Source organism: Spinacia oleracea, chromosome 3 (assembly GCF_020520425.1).
Source record: "Spinacia oleracea cultivar Varoflay chromosome 3, BTI_SOV_V1, whole genome shotgun sequence".
Lineage (NCBI taxonomy): Eukaryota > Viridiplantae > Streptophyta > Magnoliopsida > Caryophyllales > Amaranthaceae > Spinacia > Spinacia oleracea.
The window spans coordinates 108,272,182-108,294,979 of NC_079489.1; the positions used below are offsets into that span (position 1 = coordinate 108,272,182).

The window sequence follows — 22,798 nt, forward strand, 5'->3', positions numbered from 1 at the left end:
CTGCTACACCCTTGAAAACTTGAATCAATTTAGAAGTCAACTTTAACTTATCTGCAGCAGTGATCGTATACTTTCGAGTGGATGATGATTGTGATGATGGAGAGCATGGAGATGGTATGATTATTTCCTTTGTGAACTGCTTATCAGGCTGGTTATGGAGTGACACGAAGAAAAAAATTACGTAAAAGACTATAGGATGAGTGAACTTAATGTATTCATTTTGATAGGTAATTGTAACACATAAGAGTTTGGTAACGCACCTTCTGTATTGGAAAAACCAAGTGTGCAGGCCAAATAAAGAATCCATCCTTGCCTTGACAAACATTTCATATTTCCCCATCAGGACATGGCAAACGTGCATTTGGCATGATCTCTTCCTTAATACAAACTCGATAATGACCACTAGGCACAGGTTTGAAATGATTCGTAACCACTTCTCCTTCTTTCCCAACGTACACTTCTCCATTGGCAACTATTTGGACACCTTTGTCATTCTCAATTGCCAAGGAACATAAACTGGTAACACCCTAATCATGTCACTATATTAGTACTCGTAGCAAATACTTAATTTAGCATGATATCACAAAAGTTTGAGGAACAATATGTGCCAGCAGGGGATTAGAATCAGAGGTCGGAATATAGCCTTAGTAAAACTTCGAAAAAGCAACCTACAAAGTATTTAAGAATTTAAAGTTACCTCTGGAAATGATGGCGAGCATGGACTTGGTGCGTTGAATTTCGTTGTGAATTGCTTATCAGGCTTGTTATACAATGACTGGAAATATACATAAAAGACTATAGGATGAGTAAACACAATATATACATTTTGATAGATAATTGTAACACATAAATTCTTGGTAACGCACCTGTATCGGAAAAACCAAGTGAGCAGGCCAAATAAAAAATCTGTCTTGGCTTTCACAAACATATCGTATTTTCCCGTCAGGACATGGCAAAGGTGCATTTGGGTTGATTTCTTCTGTAATACAAACTCGATAATGACCACTCGGCACAGTTTTGAAATGATTCTTGACCACTTCTCCTTCCTTCCCTACATACAATTCTCCAACGGCAACAATTTGGACACCTTTGTCACTCTCAATTGCCAAGGAACATAAACTGGTAACACCCTAATCATGTCACTATATTAGTACTTGTAGCAAATACTTAATTTATTCATGATATCACTAAAGTTTGATGAAGAATATACAGCAGCAGGAGGTCAGATGCAGCAAGGGGGGTCAGAAGAAGCAGGGGTCAGAATACAGCCTCACAAAAACTTTAAAAAAGCAATCAACACACTACTTAAGAAAGAAATGTTACCTTTGGAAATGGTTGATCAGTAATGACATGGCTTGAAATAATATTGTTATCTGAAATGTATCCTTCCTCAAGCTCAGGTTCACGCTCAGGCTCAGGCCAGACAACATGGTACACCTCGGTTTGATGCTCTAGTTCTTGAACTTTCTGTTTTGATGCAAGTTGGAAGTGGGCACCTCCTAAAGTCTCTGTTTGAACCTCTAGTTCTTGAACTTTCTGTTTTGATGCAAGTTGGAAGTGGGAACCTCCTAAAGTCTCTGTTTGAACCTCTAGCTCTTGAACTTTTTTCTGTTTTGAAGCAAGTTGGATGTGGACACCTTCAAGCCCTCGGTTAGTAGAGCTATGAATGTGAGCAGTCTCAACACCTCCTGACCCTGACCCTTGAATGCCTCTAGAATTACCAGCACCTATATGACCCCCTGACACGCCACCAAACCCTTGGCTAACTTGGTTGTCATTTGCAATAATCTGTTTGAAGTGTTCTTGGTTTAACTGACCACCAGACAAGTAAGACAACAACAAAGTCTGAGTGTTTTTCAGATTTGCTAATTCGGATTTGACACTTTTGAGTTCCAATTGCAATTGACTGGGTGCTATTGGTTTGTTATATCCAAAGTATTGCTTGTTTGTAACACCTGAACCAACGCCCCGAACACAACCACCATGTTTGAGAGTCTTCAATGCTCTCGCAAGGATATCATTTCGGCCGGTGGCATCAATTTCTCCTCGGATTTGTTGAGCCTCTAACGCTTTCTGAAATTAATAATAAGCAACCAAATTAAGTTAGCATAATTGCAATAGCAAAATGAGTTATTTGAATTAAATAAAAATGTGTTCTCACAATTGCTTGAGCTACTTCATAATCGACAGGATTATCAAAGGTTATCACACCATTTTCTTCTTTAGAACGGGATCTTATCCAAACCAAATGCCGAGGCACGTCTTTGGGTTGGATTCCTTGATTCTGAAGTTCTTTGGCCTAACAATGCATATAATTAAAAAAAAAATCAAATACATAAATTTTCAGTGTTATGTTAATTGTAATCGATTGAGCTAAACTTACAATCCCTTCCTCATAATACAAGTATCCCTTTCGACCTCCTCGGTAGCATGAAGTATTCTTGTTTGCCCTTTCTCGATTCAACTCACCCAGTTCCTTTCCATATAATGTACATAAAAGTTATTACACAAAATAAAACGTAAGTACGGTAACTATTCATTGGTGATATGGATCATTGAAAGATTACCTTGAACTTAGGATCAGTAGAGATTACAATGAATTTGTCCCAGTCAGCTTGAAGTATAAATGGATATAGCGAAGGTGGATTTTTCATTATCACAGTTTTATCCTTTCCCTTGGAGCCGTACATGAACTTTTTACGTAATCTAGCCTTGAAAGCTCTCCACCGAATCGAGGCTCGATTTAACACATAATCTCTACGTTCTTCAGGCACTTCGAATCCCATCTGCAGATTTAAAGTGAAAGTTATCATTAACACACACAAACCGAACACCCAAAACAGACATGATTCATTAAATTTAATTCATTAAAGAAGAAGATAAAACCTCCTTATCAGCTAAAAGGAGGTCGGACAATTAATTAAAGCAATCAGAAAACTACAACAATCCAACAAAAGCTACTAGAATTGAATAACGAGGCTAGCATGCAGCCGTACTGCATGAACTAGATGGCCAATCTTAAAAGTTACACCTTCATTGGAGAATTGGATCAGATTACTTAACTAGGGTTCTTTCCTAATTCTGTTTAGTATAAAATTCAACAGTGATATATGGGAAGATACTAGGGACTGTCATGAATAAATTCAAAATAAAATTTGACAACGACAGAAACAGAAGAATATAAATGGTGAAAATCAAATAGACAAATCACAGACATATCAGATAATTGACAAGACGACATTCTGAAACTTTTTAAAATAAAAATTCTGCTAAGAATCAACCAACAATACATTGATTCTGTATTCTTTAACACACAGACACTAAATCACTAAACGGAGATCCTATGACAGTTTCTCTTATTTAACTTCACGGGTAATTCCACTAGTTTATTAGAAACTCCGTGGAATAAAAAAAAACTCATTCTGGTGGAAGAATCTTGTATGTCTTCCCAGAGTATATTCATGCTAGAATTCAGTTTTCATTCAATTGGTTATTTGCATAAATTTAATGCCCCCTCTTGCAAAGAATAACAAACTTACTACTCGTTTTGAGCTCTCAGGAAAATGCCAATTATACACTTATACTGCCATACACAGGGTGATTGGTAAACGACACTAGGAGTTATGACTTGAGATGAAAGAGTGGAAATATAGCTTAATATAGCCAATAGACTAAAACAAGAACACTACAAAGCAGGAAAATAAAAAGCAAATCAGGGATTATTTAGATCAGAGTATAAGCAATCAAGCAGCAGTAGCACATCAGAATATAAGCAATAAGGCAGTAGCAGAATATAAGCAGATCAGAGCAGTAGCAGGTCAAAATATAAGCAGATTAGAGCAGTAGCAGATCAGAATACAAGCAATCAGGGCAGCAAGACAGAACAAACAGAAACTAGGCATCAAAATTTTCAGATTCACGGCATGTATACAAGCTTACCGCGATACACTCATAAACTTCATTGATGACTTCTTTTGGAACTTCATCCCATTCAAGATAAGTGATATTCACTCGTTCACGAGCAACTACACCAATGTAATTGACGAAATTGTCTTTGTTTTCCCCAGTAGGCACTTTATTATGATTCCATTCCAAGGGGATTTTGGTGCCGCGTTGCGTTGCTGTTCCAACTGTTGCAATTACTGTACGACCCCTTCGATTCCCACATTCGGCCGAAATCTCATCGGAGTTGAGGCCACTTACTTGCTTTCTCTTTTTACCCATTAACCTACAAACATACAAAAATTATTAGATAACATCACTAATCATTATAGTCAGATAAATATAAGCATTTAGTGTTAAAATAAGGCATCAGTTTATTAATGTAGAAACAAAAACCTTTACGCAGACGCTTTTTAGCTCGAATTTTATTTCTATTTTCCTCCTCAACCCAAATCCCTTCTTCATGGTCACTACGTACATATGCCGAAGTATCATCAACACTATCATTCACACTTTGCACCTCACTAGGGGTAGACCTTTCCTCAAATACAATATTGTCATCATGGTCATTAATGGCATATCGAGGTTTTGTTGTAAGTATAATTGACCTTCTTTTATCACTTGGGTCAGTCACATAAAACACTTGTTTAGCTTGACTAGCCAAAATATAAGGATCTTCCTTGTGACCAAGTTTGTTAAGGTTCATTGAAGTATGGCCTAAGCCATCAAAGACAACGTTGTTGTTGTTGTCTGCCCATTTGCAACCAAAAACAGGTATAGAAAAACCCAAATAATGCAACTCACAAATCTCATCAATTACCCCACAATATTGTATTTTACTATAGACAGGACGATTGTCTTTAGCACTAGAAAAATGCATTGCTTCCGCTTCAAGAGATACCCCGCTGTTCTGCATAGTACTCTTATCATCTTGCTCCTTTGTATAAAACGTACATCCATTAATGGCATATGCAGAGTAAAACGAGGCAGAGAAACTAGGACCATATGCTAAATGCTTAAGTCGACCAGAAAAGGGTTGTGATGAATTTTGGAACTCTTTCGTTACTTGATCTTTGAACCAAATACGAAATGATTTACTATGTTCAGTAGCTAATGCTTTCTGGTCAGCCTTTCGATTTCGCGACTTCAAGAAAGACATGTGCCGATTGACATAAGGTGCAACTTCATCTGCATTGAAAAGAATATATGTGTGTGCCATGTGCCACTTGTCAAGAGACATGTCAAGTTCCCTACGACCTATGGTTCCCTTACCATCAAATCGGTCACTGTGTCGAGATTTAGGAACCCCTATTGTGTTCACATGATCTATATGTTCAAAGGAATATTCCATAGCTAACTCATACAACATTCTCTCTGCGATACAAGCCTCGGGTCGATAAGCATTCTTAACATGCATATCCCTTATAGGTTTTCATTTGCCTTTCAAAGGCCCATTGAGCTCTCATGTGCACGGGACCACAAAATCTAATCTCTCTTACCAAGTGAACAGGCAAATGTATCATGATATCAAAAAACGCCGGGGGAAAATACATCTCCAATTGGCACAAAATGACAGCAATTTCAATCTCCAAAGAATCCAAATCTTTAGTTTTAATGGCTTTACTGTATATTGACTTGAAGAAAAAACATAACCTAATAATCTCATATCGTACATTTTTAGGCAAAATTGAACGAATAGCGATGGGTAAGAAATCTTCCATCAAAACGTGGCAATCATGAGACTTCAACCCCACGAGTTTCGTATTCTCCACTGAAACAAGCGAAGAAATGTTCGAAGAATAACCCTCAGGCACTTTAACTCCAGCTAAGGATGTACAAAGCTCGATTTTCTCCTTTTTGGACAGTGTATAAGCAGCAGGGGGTAAATACTTGCGCTTTCCGGTCTCCTCAACAATATGGAGTTCCTTTCTAATATCTAATTCTTCCAAGTCACTTCGAGCATTAAGACCATCTTTTGTCTTCCCCGGCATATTCAATAATGTACCAATCAGACTATCAAAAACATTCTTTTCAATATGCATCACATCTAAAGAATGCCTGACAAAAAGAAATCTCCAATAAGGAAGGCGCCAAAAAACTGAACACTTCTTGTATCCCTGTTTTGGGAGAGCACCTTTATTTTTCTTCAACTTGCCAAATGTAATTTGAATGTTTTTTACCTTTTCAAACACTTCTTCGCCAGTAGAGACGCTTGGACGGCTTTCAAAATTTTGCTCGCCAGTAAAAGCCTTTTTCAGTTTTCGGTACTCATGATCTTCGGGAAGAAATGGACGATGATCATAGTAGACCGTCTTTTTTGATGGGGATAACCACCTCCCCTCCCAACCATCTTCACATATAGGACAAGCACATCTCCCTTTCACTGTATGACCAGAAAGATTACTATAAGCAGGATAATCTTGGATGGTGCAGAACAACATGGGTCTTAAATTTATCATTTCATTCCGACTAGCATCAAACACTTCTACACCTTTTTCCCACAATAACTTTAAATCGTCAATAAGAGGTGTCAAGTACACATCGATGTCATTTCCCGGTTGTTTTGGCCCGGAAATAAGCATTGACAACATAATGTACTTTCTTTTCAAACATAAGGAAGGAGGTAAGTTGTAAGCCACTAACATGACCGGCCAAATACTGTAAGTGCTGCTAATGGAACTATATGGATTCATACCATCAGTAGACAATCCAAGGCGTAGGTTTCGTTCTTCTTTACCAAAATCACTAAACTCTGCATAAATAAATCTCCATTGTGGAGAGTCAGCTGGGTGTCTAAGTATCCCATCTTCTTTTTCTCGACCAAATTTATGCCATGTCAACCTCTTTGCATCTTCTGAATTTGAATACATCCTTTTGAACCTTGATATTATTGGAAAATACCACAAAACCTTAGCCGGAACTCCTTCCTTTTTCTTGTACCTCGAGACATTGCACTGGGGGCAATTCTTTAAAGATTCATATTCATCTTTATACAATATGCAATCATTAGGGAAAGCATGAATTTTTTCATAATTCAAGTCCGTTGTGCACAACATCTTTTTTGCCCTATATGTAGCGCCATGCAAAACATTGTCGGGTGGAAGTATGTCTTTAAAGAGCTTAAGGAACGCAGAAAAACACTCATCTGTCACACTGTGACCCACCTTCACATTGTATAGCTTAACTATAGCTGATAATTTTGAGTACTTAGAATCTTTGTATAAGGGCTTCTCGGAATCAGTCAACAATTCTTCTAACACATGAGGATCATCATCAACTTCTTCATGAAGTTGATCCATCATGTCCTCCAAACTATCACCCTCATCAGTATGGCCTTGTTGACCAGAAGTTCCTCCCATTTTTTCACCATGACGATACCAACAAGTATATGTTATATCAAATTCCCATTTACGCAAATGACTAAGGATTACGTCAACTTTGTGATGCATAAGATTATGACACATATAACAAGGACAAGGAAATTTATCACGGCCTTCACTGTTATTTTCCAAAGCAAATTTAATGAATTGCATAACTCCAGCATCATATTTTGGGTCACCTATCTTTGTTGTTGTTATCCAACTTCGATCCATCTCTACACGCTATCATGTTAAAAAAAATCACTTAATTGTTTCAACAACATTAACTAACATGCAATTAAAGGTTTCATTTGTTTTTGTTTCTTTTCCTCCTAGTCTTTTTTTTTAACTTCTTAGATTCTTTCTTCTTATCTACTTCGTACTTCTTAGTTCCGTAAAAAAAACTTAAAAAGTATATATATATTTATTTGATAAGCAAGTAATTATATAACCAAAAAATATTTACAATAGTTAGAGTTAACCTCAAGAAACAACAACCTATCATCTAAAGGCAAACCAAACAACAGAAGCACCCCTAAAACAACCATCACAAAAATAACCTCTTACAGAGAATGAGAAACAAGAAAAGTATAGTATTACTTCAAAAACATCAAAATATTATATTTAATCCATGTTTATTTATATAACATCCCAAACCTAGTATAATTTGAAATTTTTGTTTATACAATTTCACCCCCCAAGACGAATTCCTAGCTCCGCCACTGAAACTTAGTGCAGCAAATTCATTCGACTATAATTCAACAAGCACCAATAATTTGATTAAATTGATTCGACCTAATATTGGAGGTCACAATAAGAATTCTGTTAAGATATATACTTTAGCAGATATTATTAAACCAATCCTAGGCTGATCGATCGTGATTGGAGACTAAACAATTCCTTACTCTTTTTTATTTTGGCAATCAACAAACTGAATTCTTTAATCACACATTACAATTAGATAATTACAAATGTTCATAATTACTAGGTTATAGGTTGAATAAAATCGTATGAAAAACAGAATTAAGCACACTAACCGTGGAATTGATGGGAGCGGTGGGGAAGCCAGGTTTTACCGGAGGTTGGGAGGCGGACGAAAAGAGGTGCAAGGGAGCGGCGGTGCAGAGTGAGGAGCGGTGGTGCTGAGCGGCGGTGCAGAGTTTTGCGACTTTTCTTGCGAGCAGAGGGAGTAGTTTTCTGAGAGTTTCACCGGAGGTTGGGAGGCCGCCGGAAAGAGGTGCAAGGGAGAGGCGGTGCAGAGTGAGAAGCGATGGTTCAGAGCGGCGGTGCAGGGCGGCGTTACAGAGGTTTTGCGGGTTTTTGCGAGCAGAGCGAGGTTGGGGTGCGTGTTTTATGAGGGTTATGAAATATTGCGCGCCTAACTTTTAACTTTTAGGAAATCATGTTTTGCCGCCTAACTCCTAAAAATTTTCATTGCTTTGGTATTTTATTTTTTCTTTAAAAAAAATTATTTGATTTGGTTAAATTAAAGTTTATTTTTTATTGTAAAATAGTTTTGTAAAAGAATACAAAACAGTTATCTTGAAACAGTTTTATATTTTATATGTATTCTAAATTTTATATTTTTTATTATTATTATTATGGTAAAGAATATAAGACGGTTAGGTAAGGTAACCGTTCTCTATTCTTTTTTTCACACAACTGTTATGAGAGAAGTGCGTTCTCTATACACCTAGACAACGCTTAACAAACTTAACCGTCCTCTATTCAGCGTTTTCTATTCCCTATTTTGTAGTAGTGTTTTTTATGCGTACAAAGTCCCTTTCTTTTGTTCACTTTGAATGACAACATCCATTCATTATCGAATCAAAAGAAATTTGGTTGTTAACCATTGGTTATACATGAGTCTTTAACTCAATACTTCATTATTTCAAAACTACCCAGTATTATGAATATATGAGGTCCAATTGGTCTACCATTCAAATTTTATTTTGAAAACAACCATGAAGATCACTATAAGAAAATAGCATTCACGATAAGCTCTCACTCTCATTTCTTTGAGAATCGCTCTCAAAAATAGTTACCAATCGACCGAGGAAATATCGCAGTTCTATCGTCCGAACGCAATAAAGTTGAAGATTTACGATTCTACAAAATGAACTAGCAAAGAAAACATTTATCATACTTTAATAACTTGAAATAAAAGCATTCTCGCAATCATCAAAGCTATTAAACATTTCATTCATGCAAAAAGCAAAATCATGGTCCAAAATGAATGAAACGATTCCAAGACCCCAAAAGTCCTAAATCCTTAAGCAGCTTTAGCATGTCTTAAGTAGTTTAAGATTTTAGGTAAGAAAAACCTATTGCTAGTAATCTCCAAATTACTCTTGGTTAATAAATTAATGCCATAATTTATCCCATTGCCACAACATAATTCCATTGTTGTTTGAGTTGAAACCACAATCAACGTGCTCCTTTAGGACGCCTTACCACCTAAGTCAACTAAAATAGCACCTCGCTTTAGCGTAAACCTACTACCTTAGATCCTTAGTTTTTTGTAAGTGCTTGATTTGGAAGGCAATTTTTAAACTCAATATTACTTGGACCTAGTTGTTTCTATGTTGGTTCGATTATTTAGTGAACTTAATCTAATCGATTCATACGAAACAACATGTTCATGCAAAGCATACATACATTCATACATTCACGCATATATATAGATAGATATATATATATATATATATATATATATATATATATATATATATATATATATATATATATATATATATATATATATATATTAAATTGCATAAAGAAATGGTGATCTAGTATGGCTCAAAACATCTTGTCTTCAAGCATCCAATCTTCATCACCTCCTTGTTAGCTTGGCATCGTCTTGAATCTTCGTTCAAATGCTAACTTAAAGTTCTAAATTTGAAATACTTGAAAATAATAAAATTACATCAAAATTTCCATGGTACGCAGACCATATTTAAAACTTTACATTTAAAGATAGAACAGTACGCAGACCGTATTTAGCTATCCTAAATTGGCCATACTAGTCACTTTGGAGTACCTGCATTACATAAAACATACATTCTATGCATTTACCCATTCGTGTGCTAAAACGAATGGCCCGTGTAAATATGCAAGTATTTACGTGAATTAATTAAAATTCACGTTCACATAAACGCGTCCTAAAAGATTAATCAATTTTCAAATTATTAATCCTTAGACTTTATTCTAATTGAAATTGAATTTAATTAAAATAATGCGACCTACGAAAATAATTAAAATAATTATTTCATTTTAATTTCATTTAGTGGCTCCCACTCAAACCAATAATTATTCCGGATAATTAATTATGAAATATTAAATTAAAACTCGCGGCCCGGCCCAAGCAAATAAAATATTAAATTAAATATCCCGTTAGCCCAAATTAATGCAAATATGCGAAGCCCAACGAAATAAACAATTTTCAACGAAAACGTTCAATTACGTAGTTGGGCTAGGCTTGCGCCCATCCCAATGGCTCTTGCGTGTGGCCTACGAGGCGACGACCAAGCTCGCACACCCCGCAGCCTTCGCGCGCGCGCGTGCCAGCAGCCATCGCTACCCCTGCGCTGCGTCGTTGTGCATCGTTGCGCTGGACGTCGCAGGGCCTTGTGCCTTGCTTCGTCGCAGCCCCTTGCAAGCAAACGCCTGCCCCTTTCCTCACCCAGCGCGGACGAGGCACGCAGCATGCTTGCTGCTGCCCGTGTCGCTGCGGCTCGGCCATCGTATAGCAGCCCGCATGGCTCGTCGAGCCATACGTCCACCACACATCGTGTTCGTGCCTTTGGTTCGTGCCTACGGACCAACTTAATTAAAATTAATGCTGGCTGGGCGAGCCAGGCGCGCTGTGGCGCGGCAGCATCGCTGCACACACGCGTCTTGCTCGTCGCTCGCGCATTGCATCGTCGCCTTCGCTCATCGCATAGCACACACGCATAGGCTGCGTTGCCTCGTGCGCGCGCCATGCGCTATGTTGCTCGCTGCATTCGTACCGCACGGGCGACGAGCTCCCTTGCTCGTCGTCGTGTGCCCGCACTATGCAACACCCCTTGAGGGTAACACGTAGCTTCCATTGCTTTGTGCGTGCAACATTAATGAGCGTTTTCATAAAAATTTAAAATTTTTAATTCAAAAATTAATGACAAATTAATAAAACATATTAATTTCATAATTTAAGGGCGAAAAATCGAAAATTTATTAATAAATTAATTTCCGATTAACATGGATTCTAATCTAGGTCATAAAAATTAAAAATTTAACATAAATTAACAATTTTTATGGTGGATTTTAATCATAGATACCTAATTAAACTATTAATTAATTATGAAAATCAAATTAATTCTAAATTATTCGAATTTCAACAAATTAATCATAATTACGAATTAGGTTGTATAATTAAGAAGGCTAGGCATTCAAACTTGTTAAACATATACTGTAGGTCAATCAAAAATTCAAGATTTATCAACAAGAATCGCAAATACTTAATTTAACATCTTAAATTTACAAACTTTTGCGTTCGAAAAACTAAAACCTCCGAAAAGTCATAGTTAGGCTTCGAATTTGGGAATTCTGGGTTCGGCCGAAAAAACCTATTTTTGTCAAAATTTTAGAATGCCTATTATATGCGGAATTGACACAAAAATCACTCGATTTGGATGAGTAACGAAGAAACTGCCGAAAAACTGCGTACATATAATTAAATAAACGCAATTTGCAATTAATTAACAATTACGAAAATTAATCACCCCTTTTAATTTCTTGCAAATTTGTGAAATTTAACCATGTTATGCAATTTAGATTATGAAAATAATAAGAGGCTCGTGATACCACTGTTAGGTTATGATTTATATGACAAAAGATAAATCATGCGGAAAAACCATAAAGCCAGGAAAGCATAATATTTACACATAATCATTTAGCATAGTTTAGATGCATACACTTTGTTGCGTGCCCTCCCTAGCTGCGCCCGAACCGAACAAGAACAAGTCTTTAGGACTCCAAGTGTCGTCCCTCCGTAGATAGTCCATAGTACGTCCGGATCCGCCTCAAGATTGACCAACTAGAATCGCCCTTAAGGTGCTAGGATTTTCGGCTAGGTTAGTGCAAGTGTATGGCTGAATTTTTCTTTCAAAAACTTACCCTTTGAATACTTCAATTGTATCTATAAATTATGACCCTAGGCTCCTATTTATAGAGGTATGGAAAAGGAATTATAATCCTACTAGGATTTGGATTTATTAATTAGAATCCAACTTGAACTCTAAATAATAAATATAATCTTATTAGGATTAGGATTTAATCAATTTGTAGAATCCCGATAGCTTTAGGATTCGTACAGGAACACAAACACTTACGCACGCACGAGCCGCACGCCCATGCGCAAGCCTCGCGGTCCACGCACGGCGCACAGCCCTTTGTCCGCAGCACATTATGCGCGCGCGCAAAGGCTTGGCTGGGCCTGGTCGAGCTTGGCGTGTGTTTGTTGCGTGTGGCTTGCTGGGCGACGGCCTGGCTTCGTGCTGGGCCTTCGTCTAGCAAGCCTCGTCCGATGCTAATTCGTAGGATACGCTTCCGATTAAATTCCCGGTTCCGGAATTCATTTCCGATACGAACAATATTTAATATTTCCGATTTCGGAATCAATTTCCGTTTCGAACAAATATTTAATATTTCCGTTTCCGGAATTATTTTCCGATTCCGATAATATTTCCGATTCTGACAATATTTCCGTTTCCGGCAATATTTCCGATTCTGGCAATATTTCCATTTCCAATAATATTTTCCGATACGTACCATGTTTCCGTTTCCGGCAACATCTACGACTTGGATAATATTTATATTTCCGATACGATCCATATTTCCGTTTCCGGCAATATCATCGTTTCCGGAGTATTCATTTCTTGCCTGTAACGATCTCAGCTCCCACTGAAACCAAGATCCGTCGATTCCGATTATCCATAGATGGAGTATCTAATGCCATTAAATACTTGATCCGTTTACGTACTATTTGTGTGACCCTACGGGTTCAGTCAAGACTAAGCTGTGGATTAATATCATTAATTCCACTTGAACTGAAGCGGCCTCTAGCTAGGCATTCAGTTCACTTGATCTCACTGAATTATTAACTTGTTAATTAATACTGAACCGCATTTATTAGACTTAACATAGAATGCATACTTGGACCAAGGGCATTATTTCCTTCAGACTAACCTTCCTCTTTACAGATTTGGCGCCAGTTTGCTTAGTTGGGCTGGCCTTGTTGCCACCTTTCTTAGCATTCCTCTTCTTTTCAGATTTCTTGAACTTGCCCCCACGCACCATAAGCACATCCTGCTTATCACTTTTGAGCGTCTTTTCAGCGGTCTTCAGCATACCGTGAAGCTCTGTGAGCGTTTTGTCCAGACTATTCATACTGTAGTTCAGTTTGAACTGATCATACCCGCTATGAAGAGAATGGAGGATGGTGTCTATATCCATTTCCTGAGAAAATTGCTGATCCATCCGACTCATATTCTCAATGAGTCCAATCATTTTGAGAACATGTGGACTTACGGGCTCAGCTTTCTTAACCTTGGTCTCAAGAATTTGCCTATGAGTCTCGAATCTTTCGACTCGAGCCAGATCTTGGAACATGTTCTTCAACTCACTGATGATTGTGAAAGCATCTGAGTTGATGAACGTTTTCTGCAGATCCGCACTCATGGTGGCGAGCATTAGACATTTCACATCCTTGTTGGCATCAATCCAACGATTGAGGGCTGCCTGAGTGACCCCGTCGCCTGCGGCTTCGGGCATCGCCTCATCTAGGACATACTCCTTTTCTTCCTGCATAAGAACTATTTGCAAGTTCCTTTTCCAGTCAAGGAAGTTTTTCCCGTTCAACTTCTCCTTTTCGAGAATTGATCGAATGTTGAATGAATTGTTGTTTGCCATATTAAAAACTACAATTGAAAAGAATAAACAAATAAATAACCATTCACATTTTCTCTTAATAAACTTAAATTCTAGCATACATGCATAATTCAATGTTTATTAAGCATTTTATTCAAGTTATGTGTTCCGGCAGGTGTGAATAAAATGATTCCAAGATCCTAAAATCATTGAAGAACTAAGCACAGTTTGTCGACTTAATCCTAAAACATCTTAGGTAAGCAAAAGCCTTTTGCTAATAGTCTAGAAACTATTCTTGGTTGATAGGTACGTCTAAGAACTTATTAGGTAAACTTATCGATTTTGCCACGACATAAAAGGACTCCTTACTTATATCGTTGAGTTTCACCAAAACTAACATGTACTCACAATTATTTGTGTACCTTGCCCCTTTAGGACCAATAAGTAACACCTCGCTGAGCGAAAACTATTACTAGATTGATGTAAAGGATATCCAAGCAAGTGTATATTTTGGCATGGCACCTTTTAACTCAATTTTTAAGTTTGGAACTTAAGGCTCTTACTATGTTGGTTAGATTTTAAGTGAACTAAAATCCTTAATCATGCAACATAATCAAGCCACAATCTTATGCATAATTAAGACATATTTAAAGCAATAAATAACTTAAAGCATGCATAAGATAAATGTGATCTAGTATGGCCCGACTTCATCTTGAAGCTTTGACTTCAAAGTCCGTCTTGAAAATCTCCGTGGGAGGCACCATTTTCTTCAAATAGGATAAGCTATAATTAAAACTAATTACAACTATTTGATGGTACGCAGACCATATTTGAATTGAAAAACAACTTTGGTACTTTAGACCAATTACATTCAAATTAATGGTACGCAGACCATATTTTCTATCCTATTTGGGCCATACTAGTCACTTCATAACCTGCAAAACAGTACATATACAATATATACCATTCACCCATTCATTATCATGAATGGCCCACATAGCTGGTTAGTAAAACACATTATGCATCACGTAAACATTTGCAGCAATTAATCAAGGGCACCAATAATCTACCAATTATTCAGTCCTTATTAATTCTAATCAAGTTGTTTTAACCTTAAGGATTCGTAGACCTAATCAAGAGTTTATGACTAAAAAGCGCTCCCACTTAAACCAATAAATTCATATGCTTTACTAATTTTAAACATAAAAATGTATTTCTAGTCTAACCGGAAACATACAAATTTAATTAAAATTTAAAGCTCATATAAATTTATAATTGAATCCAAAAAAATTTAATTTGATTTCAGTCGTATTTAAATTAATTCATGATTTTAATTTTAGTAAAATAATTAGAATAAATAAAATTTTTTATAATTACAATATTCAAAATTAAAATCCAAGAAAATAATTTAAATTATTAATTTTCAAATTAATTAAAATTACGTGAACTGAAAATTTCAAATTAAACATTCAAAACGATCTAATCGTAACGCAAACACCCTACGCATCGCACGCCCATGGGCCACACGCACACAGCCATCGCTGGCCATGTGCGCGCAGCCCATGCGCTCGTCGCATAGCTGCTGCATCTACCCATCGCAAGCCATCGCACAAGTTGGTGGTCGCTGCGCGCGCGCCAGCGCTCGATGCACGCGAGCCATCGCTCGCTGTGCGCTCGCCAGCGCTTGCTGCGCGCGCTCCAGCGCTCGATGCACGCGAGCCATCGCTCGCTGTGCGCGAGCAATTGCTCGCTGCGCGCGGTCGACGCTGGGCGCAGCGCTCGTGGCACGCGAGCTTGCGCTCGCTGCGCGCGAGGCTGCGCGCGCTTGCGCGAGGCAGTGCACGTTGTGGCGCAGCTCGCTTGCTGCCCACACGCGACTGCTGTGCCTTGCCTTCGCCCATCCCTCATTCGTCCATAGCTCGTGGCCCACGACACAAGGCAGGGCTGCTACCTTGTGCTCGTGCACCATGCCCTTGCTCATTGCATTCGTGCCGCACGGGCGACGAGCTCCCTTGCTCGTCGTCGCATGCCCGCACTATACAACACCCCTTAAGGGTAACACGTAGCGTCCATTGGTTTGTGGGTGCAAGTTATATGAACGAATCGCATAAAAATTTAAAATTTATATTTAAAATTAATGACAAATTAATAAATTAATATTAATTTCATAATTTTAGGGCGAAAAATCGAAAATTTATTATTCAATTGATTTCCGATTAACATGGATTCAAGTCTAGGTCATAAAAATTTAAAATTTATCATAAATTTACAATTTTTATGGTGGTTTTTAATCATAGGTTTTTAATTAAATTATAATTAATTATGAAAATCAAATTAATTCTAAATTATTCTAATTTTCAACTAATTAATCATAATTACAAATTAGATTGCATAATTAACAAGGCTAGGCATTCAAACTTGTTAAACATATGCAGTAGGTCAATAAAAAATTCAAGATTTATCAACAAGAATCGCAAATATTTAATTTAACATCTTAAATTTACGAAATTTTGCATTCGAAAAACTAAAACCTTCGAAAAGTCATAGTTAGGCTTCGACTTTGAGAATTCTGGGTTCGGCAGAAAAAAAATATTTTTGTCAAAATTTTAGAATGCCTTTTACATGCGGAATTCACACAAAAATCACTCGATTTGGATGAGTAACGAAGAAACTGCCGAAAAACTGCGTACTTATAATTAAATAAACGCAATTTGCAATTAATTAACAATTACGAAAATTAATCACCCCTTTTAATTCTTGCAAATTTGTAATATTTAACCATGTTCATGCAATTTAGATTATGAAAATAATAAGAGGCTCGTGATACCACTGTTAGGTTATGATACATATGACAATTCATAAATCATGCGGAAACAACCATTAAGCCAGGAATACATATTATTTACACATAATCATATAGCATAATTTAGATGCATACTCTTTGTTGCGTGCCTTCCCTAGCTGCGCCCGAACCGAACAAGAACAAGTCTTTAGGACTCCAAGTGTCGTCCCTCCGTAGATAGTCCACAGCACGTCCGGATCCGCCTTAAGATTGACCAACTAGAATCGCCCCTAAGGTACTATAAATTTTCGGCACTTTTGAGCAAGATGTGTGACTGAATTTTTCTCTCAAAAACTCACTTTGAATACTTGAATAACTCGTTATAAATTGTGAACCCAGGCCACATATTTATAGGGGTATGGAAAGAGAATTGGAATCCTATTAGGATACGAATTAATTAAATTAGAATTATAATAAAACTCTTATTTAATTAATTTATCAAATAGAATTAGGAATTTAATCATTAAACGAATTCTGCACGTCTGCAAGCGTGCAGGCCATGCCCGCGCACAGCCCACACGGCCGCACGGCCCACGCGAGCTACAAGCCCACGCGAGCTGCAGCAATGCTCGCAGCCCACTGCTCGCAGCTGCGCGCGCTGTGCGTGCTGTGCGCGCTGCCACGGCCTGCTGGGCCTGGCCTTGCGCTGGGCCTGGCGTGGCCTTGGCTGTTCGTGTGGCGCGCTTGGCTTGCTGGGCGATGGCCTGGCTTCGTGCTGGGCCCTCGTCCGGCAGGCCTCGTCCGATGCTTATTCGTACGATACGCTTCCGATTAAATTCCCGATTCCGGAATTTATTTCCGATACGAACAATATTTAATATTTTCGATTCCGAAATTATTTTCCGATTCCGATAATATTTCCGATTCAGACAATATTTCCGTTTCCGGCAATATTTCCGATTCTGGCAATATTTCTATTTCCGATAATATTTTCCGATACGTACCATGTTTCCGTTTCCGGCAACATCTACGACTTGGATAATATTTATATTTCCGATACGATCCATATTTCCGTTTCCGGCAATATCATCGTTTCCGGAGTATTCATTTTTGCCTGTGACGATCTCAGCTCCCACTGAAACCAAGATCCGTCGATTCCGAATATCCATAGATGGAGTATTTAATGCCATTAAATACTTGATCCGTTTACGTACTATTTGTGTGACCCTACGGGTTCAGTCAAGAGTAAGCTGTGGATTAATATCATTAATTCCACTTGAACTAAAGCGGCCTCTAGCTAGGCATTCAGCTCACTTGATCTCACTGAATTATTAACTTGTTAATTAATACTGAACCGCATTTATTAGACTTATCATTGAATGCATACTTGGACCAAGGGCATTATTTCCTTCACACTTTCCCCTAAGGACAAGTGGGAGACTAAAGGAAATAATGCCCTTGGTCCAAGTATGCATTCAATGTTAAGTCTAATAAATGCGGTTCAGTATTAATTAACCAGTTAATAATTCAGTGAGATCAAGTGAGCTGAATGCCTAGCTAGAGGCCGCTTCAGTTCAAGTGGAATCAATGATATTAATCCACAGCTTACTCTTGACTGAACCTGTAGGGTCACACAAATAGTACGTAAATGGATCAAGTATTTAATGGCATTAAATACTCTATCTATGGATATTCGGAATCGACGAATCTTGGTTTCAGTGGGTGCTGAGATCGTCACAAGCAAGAAATGAATACTCCGGAAACGATGATATTGCCGGAAACGGAAATATGGAACGTATCGGAAATATAAATATTATCCAAGTCATAGATGTTGCCCGAAACGGAAACATGGTACGTAACGGAAAATATTATTGGAAATGGAAATATTACCGGAATCGGAAATATTGCCGGAAACGGAAATATTGTCAGAATCGGAAATATTATCGAAATCGGAAAATAATTCCGGAAACGGAAATATTTAATATTTGTTCGAAACGGAAATTAATTCCGGAATCAGAAATATTAAATATTATTCGTATCGGAAATGAATTTCGGAATCGAGAATTTAATCGGAAGCATATCGTACGAATTAGCATCAGACGAGGCTTGCTAGACGAAGGCCCAGCACGAAGCCAGGCCGTCGCCCAGCAAGCCACACGCAACAAACACACGCCAAGCTCGACCAGGCCCAGCGCAAGGCCAGGCCCAGCCAAGCCTTGGCGCGCGCGCATAATGGGCTGCGGACAAAGGGCTGTGCGCCGTGCGTGGGCCGCGAGGCTTGCGCATGGGCGTGCGGCTCGTGCGTGCGTAAGTGTTTGTGTTCCTGTACGAATCCTAAAGCTATCGGGATTCTACATATTGATTAAATCCTAATCCTAATAAGATTATATTTATTATTTAGAGTTCAAGTTGGATTCTAATTAATAAATCCAAATCCTAGTAGGATTATAATTCCTTTTCCGTACCACTATAAATAGGAGCCTGGGGTCATAATTTATAGATACAATTGAAGTATTCAAAGGGTAAGTTTTTGAAAGAAAAATTCAGCCATAAACTTGCACTAACCTAGCCGAAAATCCTAGCACCTTAAGGGAGATTCTAGTTGGTCAATCTTGAGGCGGATCTGGACGTACTGTGGACTATCTACGGAGGGACGACACTTGGAGTCCTAAAGACTTGTTCTTGTTCGGTTCGGGCGCAGCTAGGGAGGGCACGCAACAAAGTGTATGCATCTAACTATGCTAAATGATTATGTGTAAATAATATGCTTTCCTGACTTTTTGGTTTTTCCGCATGATTTATGTTTTGTCATATAAATCATAACCTAATACTTTCTTTGTCTTTTTATAGTTTGTTTAGCTCCCACTGAAACCAACATCCGTCATTTCCGAATATCCATAATTAGAGTATTTACTGAATATAATATTCACCTAAATACTTGATCCTTTCACTTACTATTTGTGTGAACCTACGGGTTCAGTCAAAAGTAAGTTGTGGTATTAATAACATTAATTCCACTTGAATTGAAGCGACCCCTAGCTAGGCATTCACATCACTTGATCTCACTGAATAATTAACTTGCTTAATTAATATTGAACCGCATTGATTAGACTTAGCATTAAATGCAAACTTGGACCGAGGGCATTATTTCCTTCACGATCTTCTGGATAACCTGCAAAACCAAAATATTCCCTAAGGAAATGTTTCATATGTTGCTTAAGTAAGTATTTGCTAGAGAGAGAAAATAGGAAAATTTTAGAGAGAAGGTGTTGTGGGAGTTTTTCCTTTGGATGATGACGAGGAGGTATCAGGTTCCACGTAGTGTCGAGTCTAGTCCACGTTGGCGGCGTACCTACAAAACAAGAATATTCCCGAAGGAATATTCCCTCCGATGCTTAAGTAAGACACAGGTTTTTAGGAAGAATTAATTAATGAACATAAAGCATTAAGTATAAATTGTAGGATGTTTCTCTATCTAGAATTCTGTGTCAATTGCTTGGGAATTGAGTATATTTATAGTCTCCCCCTTTTGGGGGGAAACCCTAGGGTAATCTCATAAGATTGGCCAGTTTATCAGATAATGACATGTGTCACTATCATAACATTCCCTACGGGCCATGGGCCTTAAAAGTAATTGGAACATTTAGGCCAGTCATACATCAGCATACACTGACTCCTAGATGGCAGCCAAATAGGCGGCTGACCAATCGGGAGGTGCCACGTGTCATGCAACAATTGAGCCACGTAGGCGGGGTATTTTTACCCACATCATTTTCCCCTGAAGAAGGGTAGTAGCATAAAATAGTTCGTGTACTGCCCGTTCTTGATCATTGATTTCTTAATCAGGTTCCTTGAACCGCAGCAAGTGCACCACGTGGCGACTCTTCCCATTCTATCCCTCCTATATATATGAGGGAGGTAAAAAAATTTCGGTTTTTACTTTTCAGAAATTCACCTCCTTGCTTTCTAGAGAGAAGTTACAGAGAGACTTTTGACGCATTCTTCGAATCGGCTGATTTCGCAGGACGAAGAAGGACTATATGAGCTCTTCGTCCACTTTCTGGGACGCCTGCTTTTGACGCCATTATCTCCGACATTTTTTAAGGTAATTTCCTAATCATTTCGTCTTCATTTTTTAGGTGTTTAATTTTTGAATTACTTTCGTTGTCCGTCTATTGTGGTACCGTCCATTATTTTGGTCGGTGCGTTTTAAGGTTCTTGAGTCGTTAATTAAGGTTACAACTTCTAGGTATGGTGGTCTGATCTGCGCCACACCAATATCCCACATTGTTAAAGCCCGTCGTTAAGTTCGACCTCCCATTGCGTCTTGTGAAGGACACGATGGCGAGGACGAAAAAGACGGCAAACATTGCTGACTTACGGCTTAGAGGTCAGCAGATGGACCCTTCTTTCTCGGGGGGGGGGGGGGGGGGGGGGGGGGCGGGGAGAGAACCATCAAAGCGCCGGCAGGGGAAATAAGCCGGACTCCCCCAGGCGAGACTAGCGGTGCCCGTCAAGGGGTTACACAATTTGATGAGTTTTGGATGGAAGAGATGGAGGATGTTGGTCCATCAAGACAGCCCGCCGACTCGTTCGAGGAGTCGGAACCAGATGAGAGCGACCGCGAGGCTGTGGGTGAAGAAGTTGAAAAGGAGGCAGCTGGAGTGCCTGAAGTTTCTGCAGGAGGTGTCCAGGGAGAGAATGATCAAATTGATGCGGGTCATATTGGAGCTGACCCAAAGTGGTTGAAATGGTTGGAGAAGCATGTGGAGAATTATGCGGCTGGCATTAATACTGGCCTTGGTTATGAGATGAGGTTTCCAGAAGACGAAGCATCTACTATTTTTGACGTGGGCCCTGGGGAGTTTCCTGTGTATGCCGGTGCTTTCAAGAGCGGCTTACGTTTCCCCGTCCATCCCTTCGTGGAGGAAGTGTTGGATGGATTCGGCATTGGTCTTTGCCAATTGTCCCCTAATTCATGGATGAACGTACTTGGGTACGTTGCCAAGTGTGAGTTGTTGGGCCTGAGGCCGTCTTTTAATGCTTTCCTCAGGCTGGTGAGCTTCCAGAAGGTGAAGGGAGCCGAAGGTTGGTTTCAATTTGCCAACAAAGGTGAATATGCTGCTACTTTTGACAAGCCGTCAAAACATCATTTTTGGAGGATGAGATGGGTTGTCATGTGGACCGCAGATGAGGCAGCGGAGCTGAAGTTTAGCCGTTGGCAATTGGAGCCTCGGTTCGCTGGGGGAACGAGGAATTGCCGGCCTTAACGGCTCAGGAGTGGGATCAAATCGCCGTTCATTTCCAAGCTGAGTCTGTGACGGTGCGGACTAAGAATCTGAACATCCCTAAGTCTTGGCTCCCGTCCTGTTCTCAGTTTAAGGACCCAGTGTTCTTGGCGGCGGCTGGTCTAGATCATGGGTTAGACCAAGGTATCAAGGTATTACTGCTTTTATGTAAAATATTATTTTTTAACTAATTGGTGTAAAACTCTTCTTTTGCAGCCGTTGCCATGTCTAAGCTCCCAGCCCAGGACAAAGGAGGGATTAGCACCAAGGAGTGGTTAACCCAGATGGTTGACCAGAAGCTGAAAGGGATCGTTGGAGGTGCTCCGGCGAAAGTAAGGTGTCTATTTTTATTGATGTTGGTGTGTTGGTTCGGCATTTTCTTTATAGTGCCTGTTTTTGTTATTACAGAAGGGCGAGAAGGGTCCGGCCGGCTCAAAGCGCAAGGTCGAAGACAGGGATGCTTCCATGGCGGGGAAACGTCCCAAAGTCAAGGCGGGGATCAGGCGTCCCAAGAA

The 22,798-nt window shown here is 39.0% G+C and overlaps 1 protein-coding gene across 1 annotated transcript; it reads right to left on the bottom strand.

The window, feature by feature from the left end:
* Window positions 1-5,348: 5,348 nt before the first annotated feature.
* On the bottom strand, window positions 5,349-21,092 carry LOC110788416 (uncharacterized). Its single transcript, XM_056839491.1, has 2 exons — window positions 20,985-21,092; window positions 5,349-7,544 (listed from the first exon to the last, which is right to left on the bottom strand). Exons 1-2 carry the CDS (start codon window positions 21,090-21,092, stop codon window positions 5,349-5,351), a joined length of 2,304 nt encoding a protein of 767 aa, XP_056695469.1.
* Between the last annotated feature and the right edge of the window lie 1,706 nt (window positions 21,093-22,798).